The sequence below is a fragment of the Triturus cristatus genome, chromosome 1_2 (genome assembly GCF_964204655.1).
Source record: "Triturus cristatus chromosome 1_2, aTriCri1.1, whole genome shotgun sequence".
In the NCBI taxonomy this organism is placed as follows: Eukaryota; Metazoa; Chordata; class Amphibia; order Caudata; family Salamandridae; genus Triturus; species Triturus cristatus.
Window position 1 is genome coordinate 1106281012 of NC_140580.1, and position 19869 is coordinate 1106300880.

The 19869-nt window shown below is 45.8% G+C and overlaps 1 protein-coding gene across 4 annotated transcripts in view; it reads right to left on the reverse strand.

The window, feature by feature from the left end:
• Positions 1-19869, reverse strand: part of DENND1A (DENN domain containing 1A) — a 1317400-nt gene that overhangs the window by 263196 nt on the left and 1034335 nt on the right. For all 4 annotated transcript variants that reach the window (XM_085613741.1, XM_085613740.1, XM_085613739.1 and 1 more), the window contains exons 15-18: positions 19680-19767; positions 17556-17596; positions 13768-13839; positions 12011-12067 (exon numbers count right to left, since the gene is read on the reverse strand). In XM_085613741.1, the coding sequence (XP_085469867.1) occupies positions 12011-12067; positions 13768-13839; positions 17556-17596; positions 19680-19767 (258 nt within the window). The remainder of the gene's footprint in view (positions 1-12010; positions 12068-13767; positions 13840-17555; positions 17597-19679; positions 19768-19869) is intronic.

Consider the following 19869-nt stretch of genomic DNA (forward strand, 5'->3'; position numbering starts at 1 on the left):
GCTCCGGCTCGACCGCCATATTAAAGAGCGACCTCGCATCGACCAGGCTGACCCCTCCACAGGTCACCGGCGCGTGCCACATTTGCAATTCAAACCCAGGGCTGAAGCGAACCGGGGGCACGCCGGGCTCTTGATTATAATCCGGGGTCACCCTTGCTACGCGCACTTGCGCTAGGCGAATTTCTTGTCTGGCTTTGTTACATTTTTTTTTTTTAACTCGAGCCTTTCGGAATAGCTGCTGCTGTTTGACTCTAACAAGTGACGGATTACTCGAGTCTTCGAGCTACATTATATCTTTCCAAGGAAACAGGCAGAGTTTGTAAAAATGAGAAAACATAAAGAGGTCACAGTGTTGAGGTGATATATATGGTGCAGGAACTTAATTAGCTGTATGCAAATGATAAGCCAGAATTGAGGGGTGACGGTTGACACACGTCCATAGCAAACCTATTGCACGTTTTGTTTAATCGCAGGCAAGTATTACAGTATTCAGCATAAACGGCTAAGGAATGAGAAATGGGGGGTTCGGGGTTAGGATCCGATTGAAGGCAGAAATAATTAGGGTTTGCTTCAAAATATCATGCCATGGCTCATTAATAAAGGCCTTCTTCCGACTGGCAAGCGCTATCCATGTGTCTATATGATGCAAGTGTCATTGGGGGAGGGGGCGACAGTACCACTTTCCATCAAGTTCAGCAGCTCCAATGAACTGCAGATGACGCACTGCAATGGCCAATGAAATGCGTACTTTCAAATCTATTGTAGTTTCAAGAGACACCAGTGCCTTTAATTGGCTGCAACCATAAACTTTTCTAATAACAAAAGGATTAAGGCCCTGACGTATAGTTGGGTGGTAGCGGATAATGCTATGGTTTGCGGAGCTTCCTCCAGTATCATGTCCCCTTAGAACTCGCAAGTGTTTCATCTTCTTTGCCATGATTGGTGCACAGATAGTACAAGGTTCAAAGCCATATTCAGTCTTAGTGCAAACAAATGAAACCAAAAAAGTCTACCATAGTAAATACTTTTACTTATCCATTTGACTGATATTTTCCCAAGAAACAGAAATTTCAAAATCACAGGAGGATGTCATGAATTATTTGACATTACTGAATATTATATTATAGCCATGAAATGCAGAGTCTAATCAAACGTGTATATATTCTTTCACGAGATATAAACCAAAGCATAACAAGTGATCTATAACATTATATTATTATGGGACATTGACAAAAAAGTAATTTTCCATGCCCGAAATAGCCACTCAAATTTGACCACACGATGAGCTGGACATACAAGGTCTTGGTGCCAGGGTAATGCTGATGCGCACGGGCATCAACGCTGCATCTGTGAAAAGGAGAATCACCATCCCTGGCAGGTAACCCACCGCTCTACAGTCCTCGTCATTCTAACAGAAAACCAGGGCAGGCGCCCCTTCCCTCAGCACCAGAGGGCCCCTGAGGATCCAGGAAAGACCTGCGGTCACTTTCATGGTAAGTTTCCCACCTGCTTCCTCCACAAAAAGCCGCGTTTGAGAAGATGCTACGTTTGTGATTTTCACTCTAAAACCACATGAAATTAATAGCTATGGAAGCAACCATAACTCACTCGAATTGCACACTGTTCATGACCTCATACATGATGTCAAAGACTGCATCACAGATGACTTAATCAATGATGTCATCAGTTATGTCATTTAACCTTTATTTTTTTCAGTGAACATCTAGCTGTCATTCTGTCTATCCGCCTGCCAAATATGGCCTAACAACAATTTATAGCAAATGTATTAATAAACAAATTCACATACTAATAATTACAGTGCAAAGGTTTTTACATTATTGCCACAGTACATCAAAATTGGTAGAAGAAAAATACTTTTTACTGCCTCGCAAATTGCACGTACCAATTACTTTACATTGGGAAACAACTGCCCTAATAATCCCAAACTCTCTTCAATTGGACTTTGCATACATTTAACCACTTGCATCCCAGATTCAGAAGAAATTCCTTTTAACAAGGTCCAGCGTTTCAGGCTGGAGTCAGGTTACCCTCCTCAAAGAGGAATTTGACATAGGTCTTTGTGGTGGCTCCTGGTGCCCCCCCAAAGTGGCAGCTCTATTAGGAAGCTATGTGGAATCTCTCTGTCTAAACACACGAAGGGCAGGTAGCAGAAGTGTGAAGATGGGGGGTCCTCTTTGGACAGCACTCATCCACTACCTTATAAACACCATTCTTACTCTTTGACAAAGGTTCATGATCACTTATTAGTATCGCCAACTTATGCTGACCAGTCATTGTCATGATCCCTTTCATTACTCAAATATTCGAATACTATGGGGATGCAAGTAGGAAGCGCCTAGGTGCACCTGAGCACACCAAAAACTAAACTTCAGCTGCCTCCGGCTTGGGCTGGGTATAGGGGGTTTGAGAAGGAAGAACCCAGAAGACACCAATGAGGGTCTATTCTCTGAGGCTCACTCAAGAGGTAGCCTTGATGCACAGACGGTATAGTTTGGAGGGTCTCCAGGCATTAGAGGCACCTTAAACTCTCATCAAAAGCGCAGAGGAACTTCTAGAAACAAAGAAGAAAATAATAGAGCCTGAAGATACACAGGAATGTCAGGACTCCCACGTCCGACTACTGCAACATACATCATAAGATGGTGCCATGATCTTAAAAATCATGAACTAACTTGTCCACGTCTGTAAGTCAATCCACTGGCTTCTAACTGAATAAAGAGCAAAATTGAAGGGCTAGAGAGTGATACTTACGATGCTGAAGATCGTGCCTCCAAGCTTTTTTTCCCTTTACATTTTTACATCCGACCAGATCGGCTTGTCTGAATCTTATACTTCAGACATATAGAGGTGGGCACATTTTGTATTGTATTTAATGCTGAGTCCAATGCATTCACTGGACTCAGCATTAAATACAATACAAAATGTGCCCACCTCTATATGTCTGAAGTATAAGATTCAGACAAGCCGATCTGGTCGGATGTAAAAATGTAAAGGGAAAAAAAGTTTGGAGGCACGATCTTCAGCATCGTAAGTATCACTCTCTAGTACAATCTGGATTTGACTTCAAAGTATTACGAAAGCTATCTAATGTCTATGGAGCAGTTGAATGCATTGCTGCTCAAACATGCTTGGGGCTGTTATTTCAATGCAACTAACTGCCCACCTCTTCGTCTTTAGCACACCCTCTTATGGACCTTGGAGTCTCGCAATGGATTCACCGGTAATGTCCTTTGCTAGTTCTGCTCTGACCTTTCCAAATGACACCAGTTGCTCACATAGGCACGGCCAGCACAAATAAGATCCCCATCAGATGTGAGGTCCTCCAGGGCCCCATACTATCGCCTGTCATCTTCAACCTGCACATGGAGCCTTTTGCGCTCTACACACAGACAACAGCATCAAGATTCACGAATATGCCAATGATACAGCACACTTATTGACAGTCTCTTCTGCTTCAGACCATGCCTCAAACACTTCCTCCACATTATCCAGACCCAGATATCCAGCACCTACCTGAAGCTCAACTCAACCAAGACAGAATTCCTGCTATTTGTCAAGAATAATAATGAAGATACAGTACAATCCTCGCTCAATGACATGAAGCACGGTGGCTTCGAAACTCAACTTTCACTGAATTCCAAGTCATTTGGATTCACCTTCAACGCCAACTTCACCCTCAAAGAACATAATGCCAAAAATCAAAGACAGTCAGGTATGAGTTTTCTCTTCTAAAAAAAAAAAAAGACTAACCATTTCTTTTAGTAAAAAACTTCAGAGCTGTTGTTCAAGACATTGTACTATTACATCTGGATGATGGTAACGCTCTAGGTCATGGCTTCCCACGCACCACTACAGCACCCCTTAGGAACAACCTACATGCTGTAGTACATCACATCCTGAAGAAATATGATCACATCACCACCATCCAGATGCAACTCCACTGAGTACCCTTGCCCGGCTCACGCCACCCTTCAAAACAGCTCCACCTTTTAAAAAGCTATCACGACCAGCACCCATGCTTATCTTGCAAACATATGTCCTGATGATGATCTCGAACAGTTGAGATCGAAACGCCGTTGACCCTTTACAACATAACTCTTCCTATTCTATAAAGTTGCGTGAGGAGTTTTACACTATTGTTGTCAATGCGATGCCGTTATTTTAAACTTCACCATCACTCTGCATGTCACGCCTCTTTCACTTATTGTGTGAGCACCTGAATTCTATTGTTGTGGAAATAAATGTTTCACATGAACTGACTTATGTCCCTATGTACATTATTACTTTTTTTTTTTTTTTTTTTTTTTTTTTGAAACCGTTTATTGCAATCTCAAATATATACAAGTATGGGCCTACAACCTTCCGGCCGGCCGCTAAAGTGACAAAAGCAAATGACATACATACGATAAGGCACTTGGCTTTGCATAGACGATAAAGCAGGAGGTATCAACAACGTGGGCCACATAACTCTGAACCCACAATACGGTTTCGTTTTCTACAACACAACAACATAAAACCACACCCGCAAGGCAACCCACGATCAAAAATGACAACATGTGCCCCTCAAGTGGGGAACCCCAACCATCTAAAGAAATCCAGAGGGGGGGAGGGAAACTGATCCAGGACTGGGAGAACAATGTGCCCAGGGCTGAGGGAGGGGGTCAACTATGGGGATGGAGCTGGTGAAGCGGGAGGCAACAACGGTGGCTCGCAAATACCCCCGCGGTAAGCGTTCCAGGGGCCCCATATCTTCACCCATGCCCCAGGCTTACCCCGCGCCACATATACCACCTTTTCTCGGAACATGCACCAATCCATATGTTCTTTCCAAGCCGACACCGCCGGGGGTCTCTGAGATCCCCACAGCTGAGCAATGTCACGTTTAACTATCATATATCCCAGAGTCACCCATCGCGTCTGCGGAACCGAGTAATCAGTCGGTTCCCACACATTCAGCAGGCATCTCCTCGCTTCAGGCAACAGCGCGACATGTGTAACCGCTCGCAGGACCTCATGCACACCACGCCAGAATCGCTCCACCCTCGGACATTCCCACAGAATGTGTAAAAAAGTCGCCAAAGCACCACACCCACGCTTACACAATCCATCCTCGGCATAGCCCATACGCTGAAGCCTTGGCCCCGTCATATACACCCGGTGGAGTATCTTAAGCTGGACGAAGCGAAGGCGAGCCGGGATGGCCACCTCCTTCGGAGAGGCCACCGCGGAAATCCAGTCCTCGTCGTCCAACTCCAGCCCATCGGCAACCCAAGCCTCGCGGAGGCCAGTCAGTAAGCCCGAGCGGTATTATTACTTTTTTTGCTCCTTTAAAATAATTAATCTTCAACTCTCTAACCATAAGTGCTCTCCTTAGGATCACTTTATTATTGGACCTTTTGGCCACACCCAAACCATTGTTTTTTTACCCCATTTGATGCTTCACAGGCCTTCGAAGGTTCCTGTATGATCTACACGCACAGACGATGCAGCAGACTGAAAGGGAGACGAAGTCAGGCTCAAGCGAAGTCCAGCGAAGTAGAAGAGCAGTGATGTCTGATCTGAATCTTATCCCACGACGAATCTAGGGACCTACACCCAGGTAAGCGCTTAATTACCCTAGGGAAAGGGTTGGGTAGATTCAGGGGACCCTCCCAGGGGAGGGTCTGGACAGGGGGTAGGTTACTCCCATGTCCTTTGTCCAGTTTCGCGCCAGAGCGGGAGCCAACGGCTCCCAGGACTGGTTTGAACTGGACTATGCACAGGGACACCAAATGTGTCCCTCATGCAGACTGAGGAGTGCTGGCAAACACACCCACCCCATCCCAATACACAAAATCCTGTCTGTGAGGTGGTCACACCTCCCTGTGACAGGATGCCTATTGTTCTGCATTCCCCTGCTCGAGCTTGACTCAGCAGCAGGAGGGCAGAATCGTGTCTCTGGGCGGCAGCAACCATTTTGTGCTGTCCGGGTCAAGAAGGCTGGTACCGATAACACTGAGAGCCCAATGGAGGGCTCTTCTAGTGCTCGGAATCATACCTCCCACACCATTTACGGTGTGAGGGTATGACTCCAACATGTTTGATACCAAACATGACAGGATTCATTGCAGCCTTTAACAAGATGGTCATCGCGTAATTACGCTGTGCCCCTCTATATAGTATATGGCTGCTCCACTGACAACCCGGGTGTAACGCCCTGAACGTCTCAGGATCGTTTAACAGACACGACAATGAGGACGCAACCACTTGTGAAGGGTTAGTTCTTTTAATGAAGGCAAATAAAATACAAAGAACAAACAAAAGTTATAGTCACTGGAATCCTCCAGGCTAAGTACGTTACCAGCCCACAGCACGGATGGTCCTAACCGTCCTCTGCATATACGCCGATCCCGGCGTATGCCAACAGAGGGCAGAAATGAAATGGCCGACAATGCCAATCGGTAGGCTGTGAGGGGCACGAAGAGTGTTGGGGAGAATCGAGGAGTCAGGGAAACACCCAGCCGGGGTCTCTACCTGAAGGGAGCAGCCGCTCAACCTCTTCCTCAGACTGCACCGGGACGCGGAGTCACCTCCTGGTGATGCGTCACCGATACCCCAATCACAAGCAAGAAGACTGAACCGAGAGCAGCCGCTCGATCGATCCTGTGGACTTTCGAGTCTGTAACGCGGCAAACACCTCCTGGTGTGCGTTACAGCTGGCAGTCCCTGTGTCTCTGGTCGGGCTGGGAGTTACGACTCCAACCAGCAAAAGCGCCACTGCGCTTGGACTCAGCCGAGTCAAAAAGCGAAGCTCAATGGTTGACCGGTAGAGCTTCCGGGTCCTTCACAGGTGACGATGGGGCAAGACACGGCCCAGGGAGTAACGACTCGACCTACCTCCGTTCTTGCCTTACTGGAGCACCACTCCGGAACACTGCTCTTCACGAAGCAGGTACCTCGGTGTAAACACAATATCCGACAGCCTTGTACCTCCCGGTTCCTCCCTTTATAGGGCGTGTTTTCCTTGAGTTATGTAACAGCTCTCCTGTTTACATAAGGGCGTGTTTCCCTTGAGTTATGTAACAGCTCTCCTGTTTACATAAGGGCGTGTTTCCCTTGAGTTATGTAACAGCTCTCCTGTTTACATAAGGGCGTGTTTCCCTTGAGTTATGTAACAGCTCTCCTGTTTACATAACCTCTCAACCGCTAAGCATCCTGGGAGATGTAGTCCGTTTTCGCTGGTTACCGTTTTCCTCCCCTCGTATGACAGGAATTCTTGACAGTACATCCTCCCTCTCAGCGGCTCCCCACGGGTCCAGCGCTGGCAGGAAAACGCCGATGGAACAAGGAGACCAAGCGCGGAGCATGAACCCCTTCAGCCGGTTCCCATGAATGCTCCTCCGGGCCATAGCCTTTCCACGCAACCAGGTACCACAGCTTCCCCCTGCGCCATTTGGACGCCCGTATGCCCGACACTTCATACTCCACCTCCGACTCCACGCATACCGGCCTAGGTGTCCCAGACGGCTTGGAGGGTGCTGGTTTGAGCAATGATACATGAAAGACAGGGTGTATCCGCAATGACTGGGGCAAGCACACCTTCACGTTCACGGGACCCATACACTTGGTAATTCGATAGGGGCCCATGTACTTGGGATGGAACACACTGTTCTTTCGAAACCTCATGTTTCTTGTGGATATCCAGACGTAGTCTCCAGTGCGGTACAGTGGCCCGGGCCTTCTCTTCCTATCTGCCGCAGCCTTGTATCTTCTCTTGGCCTCTATTAGGACAGCCCTTGAGCGCATCAACGTGTCTTTTATGTGTGCCACCCTGTCCGCTGTGGCGGGAATCCTGTCCTCTCTGAACGGATGTAGAAATGGCAAGAACCTGGGATGTTGGCCATAGTTGCTATAGAACGGAGATGACTGTGTGGAGCTGTGAGTGGCGTTGTTATAGGCTATCTCTGCAACCCATAGCAAGTCGACCCATTCTTCCCTGCCCTGGTCCACAAAACATCGCAGATACTGTTTGAGCGTTTGGTTCAGGCGCTCGGTTTGGCCGTCCGTTTGAGGGTGGTAGCTGGTGGACAGGGCGGTCTTAACATGCAGCGCAGTGCACCAAGTCTTCCAGAATTGCGCAGTAAACTGCGACCCCCGGTCCGACACGATCACCCCAGGTAATCCATGCAGTCGTACCACATTCTTTAGGAGTAGTGACGCCAATTCCCCGGCCGTAGGGACTCTCTTGCAGGGGATGAAGTGCCCCATTTTCGTCAAGTAATCCACCACCACCAGTATTGCCGTCATCCCCTGGTCTACCGGTAGGCCCACCACGAAGTCCAGTGATATGCTATCCCATGGTCTATCCGGGGTCGGAAGTGGATGTAAGAGCCCTTGGGTTCGGCCATGGTCGGCCTTCATGGTAGCACACGTAGGACACTCCTGTCCCCACCTCCTGACATCCACTCTCATTGTTGGCCACCAGAAATGCCGTCCCATGCTAGCCACCGTTTTTCCTCCCCTCGTATGACAGGAATTCTTGACACCGGGAGAATGGACTCCATAGCCTGTAGGAGAGTCCTGCTCATGCAGGGACACCCTCATACTTAGAACCAAGCACCCTGCCTTCAGGATTGCAAAGGCCTGCTATTGGGGTGACTTAAAGGTTTTAAGTGCAGTGACCCTAGATATAGAAAACCTATGTATTTAGTAAGTGGTGCTAGCACCAGCTTACACAGGCTGCAATGGGAGACCTGTAGTTACATTTTGAATGGTCTCTCATGGGTGACATAATACATGTTTAGCCCATGGGAGACCTCTGGGGTACCTAAGCCCTGGGTACCTTAGTACCATATACTACAGACTTATAAGGGTACCCCAGTATCCAATCTGGGATGTACCGAAGTACTGAACACAACAGTTTAGGGAGAAAGCAGATAGACTGCGGTCCTGATTAGCAGGATCCCAGTCAGACTAGTCAAAATACAGCTTAGCCCCAAGCAAAAAGTGAGGGTAACCATGCAGAAGGATCCTACCTTCCTAAGCAATGGATGTATTATTTCCAACCCCTCCCCCCACACACACCTCACCCCATGGCTGTTGCCATAGTTTGATGAAATAACCATGCAAGTGAAAGACAGATTCCAAATCAACTAAAAACGTTGTAACGTGTGTGCCCTTTAGGAATGCCTTCTGCATTGAAATGTTTGAGCATTCCGAGTGATCGATCAAGAGGGGAATGTGTGCTCCAGTGCTGTACTCTGCAGGACTGGAAGGTCTGTGTAGCAAGAAGGGCAGCCTGAAGCATGACTGGAAAAGAGAGGAGCTGCATGTGGGCTGCAGTGGCACAGCTGCTACTGCAGCTAGTGACAGCCAGGCTTCAGTTGGGAAATTTGGGTGTCACTGACCTCCCATCGCAGCATCTGCTGCTACGCACAGCACCCTGTGAACCTAGCCTCCATAGGTCAGCGGATCAGCCTCATACTGGAAAGCTTTGCAAATGAGGACCCAGTACAACCCTCTATTTGTTCACCCCCAGAGGGCTGGCCATCCACCCTTGTATGGAGTACTGAAGTCCCAGATACTGCCTCACAGCTGTGCTCATTCAGAGGTTATGTTGGACGTGTGCAGCCTATCAGGACGCACTGCCTCGCCCTGACATGTTCACGGGTTGCTGTCTGCCGAAGGGCCCCAGTTAGCGATCTCCTTACACCAACCTCCTTCCCTTCTCAGACAATCGGATCAAAACCTCACCTTCTATTACACCAACCATATGCTACCATGGCTGTAACTGGGTTTACTGGGCCCACTGTGACAAGGAACAGAGTTCTGACCTCCTGCACTAAACAATGTTTTCTTTCCAATGTCAATGTCAATGAATTAGGAAGATCTCAGAGCAACAGTAGTAGTGTGTAATTTCCCCTATTACAGCTACTATGCCAGCCCTACCCCCATCCTTCTGTTCCATAGAGGCTCTAAGCCCTACATGATGCACACTCACCACATGCACATACAGCTGCAGGAGGGGAACCCTGTTCAAAGTCCCGTAAAGGAAATTACACTCACTCTTATTTCTTCCTGTCATTTACTCGTGTGTTCGATACCTTACTGGGTCTTTTGCTCACTACGGGGATGTACGTCACTTTTGTTTCTTCCTGTCATTTACTCGTGTGTTCGATACCTTACTGGGTCTTTTGCTCACTACGGGGATGTACGTCACTCTTGTTTCTTCCTGTGTTCGATACCTTACTGGGTCTTATGCTCACTACGGGGATGTACGTCACTCTTATTTCTTCCTGTCATTTACTTGTGTGTTTTATACCTTACTGGATTTTATGCTCACTACAGGATATACGTCACTCTTGTTTCTCCCTGTGTTCGATACCTTACTGGGTGTCATGCTCACTATGGGAATGATGAGCAGCACCTACCGCCTGTCATCTACTTCCCACTAATTGCACAAAGCCTGCAACATAAATAAACAAATGACATGATCTGTTCCAGCTTCACACTGAAAACTTGTCATACTATGCTAGAAACTAGACAAAACAAAGAATTGAAAACATATGCTAATTTAGCTTTCCTTATGCAGGAAGTATTTACTCCTACGTCATAACGCCCTGCCTTAATATAATACAGCAGGCACTGTGGAAAAGCCATTGCCACCGCGTCTTGTAGATCTGACAGCTTTGCAAGCTCGTGAGGTCACTTACACCTCTTCCCCCAACCATGCTTGGTTCACCTTTTACCATCTGATCACAACCTCGCCCAAAGGACCACAAACCTTGTACAACACAAACGCATTTACGTTCATGTGTCCCCGAGCCCCTCTGAATCCTTCCACGTAGCTCTCTGAACTCTCAAGCATTCCTCTAAGGATGTGGAACCATGACAAGGCTCCCACCTTAATGAATCCCTGGTCTAGTACAAGTTTCAATTCTTTGGTGAGTTATCGAGACAAAGGAAACTACACCGCAGGTACGACATATAAATTGCCAGTGAACACAAGCTTGCCTACATGACTGCCTGTGTCCCAGGGATTTCCAATACTTCTATGAGTGCCAAGAACAAAGCAACACCATGAGTACACATGCCGGTGGAAACTTCAATAGATCTACGAGTCTCTGGTCCACTGAACTTTGACCACTCGACTCACAAATACCTTTATTAATACTTGGACAATGAAAATTGTACTCTTTCTGTGAACTGCTGTAAGCACCATACCTAGTAGGTGTTCTTGTGCTATCAGAAAGTCGGCCTTTGATTGGTAGTTGGACTAACAGAAAATCCATTAGAACCTTGGGCCATGGGGACAACACTGCTTCTAGAGGATCTTTTTGGGCCACACTGGGGCATACGCGTCCTGCCTTTCTTCACCCGGTCATATCCATTCATTTCTTTCACAGCTCTTAATGTGGTTGAAAATTAACCCCAAACAGGCCCTTTCAGAGTATACAGACTAATTATTACATTTGTCAACACAGTTGTGTTTTTGTGGCTACCTTTTTTTGGAGTTAAATAACTGAAGTGGAGAACGGAAAGCGGTTTAGCTCCTCCCTGGCGCCCGCACAGACCCGCAACACTCCCACCTGATGGGTCCAGAGAGTTCCACAGTGATGCCCGATGCGCCATCTCACTGCACATCCTACAGCTACAATTATGAAACATGGAGTAAGTGGAAAGCCAGGTGTAAGGCACTAATCTTCTTATATTCAGATCCAGACACTGGCAAGTGAGAAAGAACCGAGCACACTTTACCTCCTCCAAGTACTAAGGGAGTGCAAGGAAAATCAGTTCTGAACTTGAGAAACGGAGAAGTGAGCCAGAGCGCCAGTCCAAAACATCTCAAGCATATTTATAGCGGTGTGAAACATCCAGGACAGCTGGTAATGCATTCTGAAGAGCGCTAACAGCCCTGCAGGAAGCAGCTCTCTATTGATCACATAATGCTTTTTGCGGCTAAGTATTTCATGCATGGGGCGCATACATTTTGAATAAAAACTTCAAGTACCTTTTGCTTCAAGCGATTTTTCACCTCTTTTATTCCCATTCTCGCGTGATCTTTCGCCTGCAAGAAAAATGAACCAGAGTAAAAAAAATTTTTTTTAAAAAACACTCTACTCTTTGGCATTCTGTCTGCAGCGGGGTTGACTTGATTCCCGTCCATCAGGGCCCGTCTTTGCGGATTTCTTACAACAGGAGGAAATGGAAACACTCCGAGAAGTAGAAATAGTGCAAAAAAACTACTACATAATGGGCACCAGAACATGAGCAGGCGCGTCGTGCTATGACGGGTTGTCAGAATTTACAGACTGATGGTCTATGCGTCACATGGCCACATCCCATAATATGTTTGTCTCTAGCTATGTGTGTGGATTGGAAGGAAGATGAATTCTGGAAACACATTTGCAGTTTGCAACATCACATAGGTCCATTTTCTCTGCAACCATCTCACAAGTTGAAGACATGCTGCCTTGGTGAGGAAAGACAGCCTGTTTACACTTCACTAAACTTAAATCCAACTATTATTAAAAAATAAAAAAACTGTAAATTGGTCACTCTTGCAATGAACTGTCATGACCAGTGAATACGACACATATATGTAGCAGGGATGGGCAGATGCAAGCTGCAGGTCAGTAGGTCCGATCTCGACAATACTGTAGGTGAACTGGGTACATTAAAATGGGCAATAGTAGCACCATTTATTTACAGTACTTGGGAATGGCAGAAGGGTGCTTTGAAACCCCCTATAAAACAGAAGTAATATTTATTAATATAATAATACTTGGGAGCTTGCAACCTCTGCATAAAAGGCTGCCTCAGATTTCCCTTATTACAGGCGACTTGAGAAGTATTTAGTCAGCTGTAATAACAAAATGACTTAGCTACTCAACTGTAAAAGGTTATTATAGTCGAGTTGTGACGTCGTAACGCCTACTACCAGCAGCAGCCAAGGTGAAAAGCAGGTCACAGAGCACCATTCCAGCTGCAGTTTAAATAAAGCCGAGAAAAGAAAAAGTGGCTTTCCATTCTTCTGAGCTTCTTCTTTTCTAAAAGAAATATTGATAAGCAGTAAGGGAATATTTATGGGAACTATTTTATTTTTTGCACACTACAAATCATTATAGGAAATATAGAACATATCTCTGGATTTATCTACACGCAGTGAGCCCCATTGTTTTTTTTTTATTTTTTATTTGACTTACATTAAATTGAATTTGATATATATATTTTTTTTTTTAACAGCTTATAATGTACGACAGGAGAGGGGGGCTTCATTTCACCTAAATCAAAAATGTCCTTTTCACGTGTACGATGGCTATATAAAGAAGAGTCTTTAATAGTCTGGAAGGTGAGCAAATGAAAATATGAGGCTAATTAGAATAGCATTGCAAAACGTATTTCATGTATTTTACTACCTCTATTTTTAGGGGAAAAAAAGGTAAACACTGTGTAAAATCTGTACTAGTGCAGAACAAAAGCCAGAAAATACCCTTTACGCCATTTATGGGAAATGATGGAAACAGAAGTTAATCCAGTCTATTTTAAACAATTTTGATAAAGTATTGAGAAAACTGATTGTGATCCAATGCACAACAGTGTGTGGCTTTCTCAGTTCGACCCCGCTCCAAAATAAGTTGCACCTGCCACAGCAAATGGCAATAGAGGGGCTACTTACACGTGAAATCGCAGGAGTTTGAGCACAGATAGCGAAATTTAGAAAATGTTTTTTTTTTTTAGAGAGGCTTTCCTGAGTATATTACTTACAAACTTATAGACAGTCTTCATGGCTGGGTTAGCTCGCGTCTTCATGGTGTTTATCAGAGCGCCACTTCCTTTCTAAAATGTAAAAAGAAATTCAACCTTTAATCTAGTTGTTAAAGTCTCAAGCGCCTGGAGGCCTGCTCCAGACAGAAACGGGTATCGTTGCTAGAAGGCCACGGGTCGCACCTACTTAGAGAGGAGCACAGCTTTACGATACACCATTGCTTTTCCCCACAATTAATGGAGAGCAACACCACATAGCGACTAGAAGACTAACTGCCCATCATTCACTCACTCATACCAACACCACATAGCGACTAGAAGACTAACTGCCCACCATTCACTCACTCGCACTAACACCACATAGCAACTAGAAGACTAACTGCCCACTATTCACTCACTCACACTAACACCACATAGCGACTAGAAGACTAACTGCCCACTATTCACTCACTCACACTAACACCACATAGCGACTAGAAGACTAACTGCCCACCATTCACTCACTCACACCAACACCACATAGAGACTAGAAGACTAACCGCCCACCATTCACTCACTCACACCAACACCACATAGAGACTAGAAGACTAACCGCCCACCATTCACTCACTCACACCAACACCACATAGCGACTAGAAGACTAACTGCCCACCATTCACTCGCTCACACCAACACCACATAGCGACTAGAAGGCTAACCGTCCACCATTAACTCGCTCACACCAACACCACATAGCGACTAGAAGGCTAACTGCCGACCATTTACTCACTCACACCAACACCACATAGCGACTAGAAGACTAACTGTCCACCATTCACTCACTCACACCAACACCACATAGCGACTAGAAGGCTAACTGCCCACCATTTACTCACTCACACCAACACCACATAGCGACTAAAAGGCTAACTTCCCACCATTCACTCACTCGCACCAACACCACATAGCGACTAGAAGACTATCTGTCCACCATTCATTCACTCACACCAGGAACGATCCCGAGGAGGGAGACAGTGCATTAAAACATGGTGACAATGTGGCCATTGGTACATGGGGGTGAATTTCAGAATCTCCACTCAAAACCTTAAAATGTAGTTCTGAAGGGTTTCTAAACTAGATCAATGACTCACTCGGTTTCAGCTAAATTGTTGCTTACTGTATTCGAAAAAAGAAGGCAAGCCTTGGCAAAGTTAATAGATCTTGGTTTAACATGCTTGAAGCACAGCATAGCCAGATGAACTATGAAGCCAGGCATTATTCAACTTTACACAAACTCTAATTTATAAACAGGGGCAGGAAGTTAAAGCAAGCCCTGTTGACAGCAGAGAGCGTGTGGTTACCAGGCAAAAAGTGGTCTGCTGTGGGGGCCCTCTATTTGAAATGAAGGGGGTGAAGAGTAGGGAGGATTGCTCTTAGTAAGATGAGGGAGAGGTTGAGTAAGGGCAGTTTTTGAGAAAACACAACTACTCAGGGGGATTAAGCACTATATAAATGCAATTTAAATGTATTTAGGTGCAGCAGCTGGGGGGGGGGGGGTCATATGAGTGGACGAGACTTCTTAAACGCCTACCTGATAAGAAAGGGTGACGTGTATGGCATTTCTGATGTTACCTTTTGTAAAATGAGAGAGCCACAGTTGTAGTCGCTGTTGCTGTCTAGCGCACTCGCAACAGCGAGCCCCTCCGCCAGCAATTGGAGGTCACGGTGCACAGTTGCTCGAAGGTAGCCATGGACGTACTGCTTGCAGGACTACTGCGTCTGACGCTCTATAACTTTATCTGGGTCCAACAGCTCACTTGGGACACCATTATGGGAAGCTCAACAATATAAACTGTAGCCCTAGCAATGCTAAATCAACCCCCCACCCCATGACGTCATCGGCAGAGTCCCCCCAACAGGTCTCAACCTCAGAGAAACTGTAGCCGTAGACATAGAATGCAGACACCTTTGCGAAAGGCCAAGAGGCATGGCATATGTAATTAAGGACACAGCCTTAAAGCGTGTACACTGAATGCCCGCATTTTCTATGGCATGCTATCCGACCAGTATTTCGGTGCCCCTCTACGAGCATTCTGTTAATGCATCCACACATCACACAGTAATAGACATGCACCTAAACAAAGCCAGACCTACTGATTTTGCCAATGCTTGCTAGTAATCTCAGACAAACGAGCGTTGTGAAAAATTAGAATTGAAAACGTTTCCATTTTAAAAACATGAGACCATGAATTAAACATTACTGTGGTCTGGGGAAAGTGCAGTGGTTTTCAGAATGCTGTAACAATGCCTGTTCTCTACTTCACACCACTCTCCTCTGTATTCTCTGTGTGAGAAGCACCCTTTTCTTCCAACATGTTTCGGAAATCCTCACACCTCATCTCTTTCTTCTTCTGTACACTGCGTTCACTCTCTCGTGCATGGACTTCACTGCATCGCTTTCACTTCACCGTCTTCTCACAAACACTCTACCCACCCATTCATCTGTATGCATCACATTTTCGTTTACATTTGCACTATAAATCATTTCACAGCTGTGTACTTCCTTCATACACGTTTGCTTAGAGTCACAATTGCAATTGGCATTTGTGACGATTTCTCTGAGTGGTCTGTAGAGAGGCCAAGGAGTGAATGAGCATGTATTCTGAACGCCTTTATGCCCTACTGACAGGCGCTGTGAGAAACTCACTGCTTTGAGCCTCAACTCCAGAGCTCTTAACCGTGCTGCGTTATAAAAACCCACTCACAGCCTGAGTCACATTCACCTAAAGCAATCCAGTTCACAATAAATGCTATTATTAAAAAGTGATCGGCTGTATGAAAATACCTGCAATGAACATCATGGAAAAAGCAAATACTCTTGAGAAAGTAAATTAACATTAAATGTGAATCGTAAACAGGAGCTATCTCGCTGACCTGGGTTGCTTTACAGTTTGTACAGCCACTGTTCCGAAATGGACCGATATTTTTCCCACTAATGTTAAGGCCTGACAGGGACCGGGTTCAACATCAGCTTTAAACTACTGCAGGGTCGCGGACCCAGAGGAAAGGCTGTTCCAAAACAGCTGTCATCTTCATTCACAGACTGATATGAAAATACCACACCACACAGTCAGCATAAACAAAATGACGCTTGTCTACTGAACGCCGACATGCTAACTCACACGGTGCCACCATGAGCCGTGCGATATTAGCTCCCTTCACACGGTTCCCTGGTGAGGATCCGATATCACACGGTGGCAGGCAAGACAGGCTGGACACCTCTCCACTGAGTGGGTTTCCAGCTTATCTTTTGATGCTCCGATCCACCAGATGTTCATAAAGGGATGTGAACTCTGCGCAGGACATCCGCAGAAGCTTCATCAAAATGTTGTTTAGGTTTTTTGTAGAGAGGGAAGTTGGTGGGAGAAGGCCGCATAACTGCCTCTTGGGCAGTTCCGGACACGAAGCACCGCCCCCTCCAAGGCCCCGCCACTCCTTCCAAAGAGAAATATTTTTTAGCCCTCAGGTCTTGAAGGCCTTTGCAGAACATCACCATCAGAAAATGTTAGGCGTGAAACAACCACATCAAAGATTTCAACAATACATGACCTAAAAACCACACATTCGCTACAATCTAGAGAGCTGCAGGTGGACTATCATACCAATGTAGATGCTAAAAACAGGCCATGTATTTATTACGAAAGCGCATCGAGGCGCCTCGTTTGGTTTCACATATTTTCTATGCCACATATAACCACCCTCTGTGCCAAGTGTGTAAGGTGCCAAGGAATGATACATTGTTTACTCACCCGCACTGTGGAGAGCCACTGGTGGTACAGCTTATCGCTGCCTGGGAATGAAACACACACAATTACATCTCATCTGCATCACAGCGTCAACGTGTTTTATTTACGAGCATCGTTTACTGCTCAGCAATGGGAAACAAACTGTGCTTAATTAATTGGCCAACTCCACTAATTGAGCGCTGCTAAATGTCCATGCATTAGAATCTAACATTTTGGTTACAGGCAGAGCCCACCCGCGGGCCGCTGGAGATTCTGACATTAATTAAAGCGGGCCAGCCTATCCAAATTGACTGATGTTGTGATCCTCTGTGGGTGTCCATCTTTGGTCCACAAAGTCAGGAGCCATGCCAGATTATCAGGACAACCATTTACCGGCTTGGTTACCGAGTCCCAATTAAAAATCATGCAGTGCTTAATTTGAGCCGGTGGTTGCAGGCAGAACCCACATGGCAGCAGCTCTCAATTTGTAAAATGAATGCTGGTGTCCAAATCTCTGCTCAGAGGCCTACGGATGGGGCAAATGAACATCAGAGCACTGATAACCGAGGCTGCATAGTCCTCAACCCGCCTAGTGCCTCTCTAATCCACTTCCTAGCACTACCTGTTCTTTTATCTCACTCTTGCAAGTTCCTGCTTTCTCCCTTTGTCAAGGGTTTTCCGTGTCTGTTTTCCTCCTCCTTTCTCCAATGTCTGTTTTCCTTCTCTTGCTCATTGTCACGGTCTGATGAGGAAAAATAAGTGCCGGTCCCCAAAAATGAGTGCCGGTGGCCCCCACTGGGAACCACATGCTCAAATTAAGCAATGGCTGGCACTCCGTTTTTGGGCCATGCACTTATTTTCCTCATGGGACATTGACCCAGAGCCATGGAGAGAAAAACATAAAAAGGGAAAAAGAAGAATGAAGAGACAAAAATGAAAAACCGTGACAAAGAAAGAAAGTTGGGATGAAAACAAACCTAAAAGAGCGAAATAAAGGGGCAAGGAGTGTATGAAAGAAGCATGAGGTGGAATCAAGACTACGCAGCCTTGGTATTCAGTGCCCCCAACTTTCAAGAGCGCCAGGCACGGGCTTCTGAGCTAAACTTTGGGCCCCAGCACTTATTCTTATACAAACCAAGCACTGCTTACAGCCACAGCACAGCAACTTTTAGTGGTGCAATAAAACCAGGACAAACCTATTTGATCCACTTTTAATACTCGTGTAAACGGGCACATAGCAAAGGGTATTTTTGTGTCTACTTTTCAAATATGAAAGAAGAGACTATGTTTGATGGAACATCATTTTGCTCCAATTTGAATTTCATAAGGAGCAACAAGAAGTAGAGAGCAGTTTGCTTTTTTAGAGGCTTGTTTACGAGCTAGGATTTCTTTTTAAATTATCCCTCAGATGTATAAAACGATTTAGACCCCAAAATTAGTTTCTACAATATGCAATATATTTTCTCGTTTCTTCCCTAGTATGGACACCTTTTCAGGGCCTGGGAGGGTTGCGAGGGGAATTGTTTGCTACATTCCGAATTACACAAGCAGCAAAATGGTTTGCCCTGACCTTGGCACCCGTGTAAAGTGTCCATAACACTGCTTCTCATGTAAACAGTTCATGTATGTGAACCTCCCAAGAACCGGACATGGTGGAGGCCACATGGACCAACGCTGGACACCAATGAAGGACTAAGACCTACTTTTCACTCCAAATAGTGGAAGGTGAAAAATCCAGCTATATGGTCATAATAAATCCTCGCACTGTGATAAGTCTCCTATATGCTGAATATATGGGAAAAACAAATCTTTGTTATAATCTCAAGTATAACGTATAGAAAAGTAGGATAAAACGATCAGGTGAAAGTTTGATAACCTCTTAGGAGAAATGTTCTATTTTGCCCCATGTCAGAGATTTATCAGACTTTCTTAGACAGGACCCTATTGGCTGTGGTTCTGCGTGTGCCAATTAGAGCGGCTTTTTCATAAAATATTTGCGAAGCGCAAACTGAGCCATGGAAGCCTCCACTTAGAATCATCCGCGGCACTCGGAGCTTTTCAAACAGTGCAGCATGCTAAGACAAGGAGTAATTACTAAGCACAGCTGGTATCTGGAGACAGTAGGCTATCCAATGTGTCATCTCTCACCTGCATATTCACCCATGTTGATTTCATCTTCGAAAACGTCGCTGAAACCATTTCCTGAGTTTAACAAGTCAAGGCGTCCATCTATGAACTGAAGAGAAGGCAAATGGGTGAGCATGGCGCATAGTTTGCATCTGCAATGAACAGTCTCTCTTTCAAATGCAACCAGAACGTGTCGAGTGTAACCACTGCG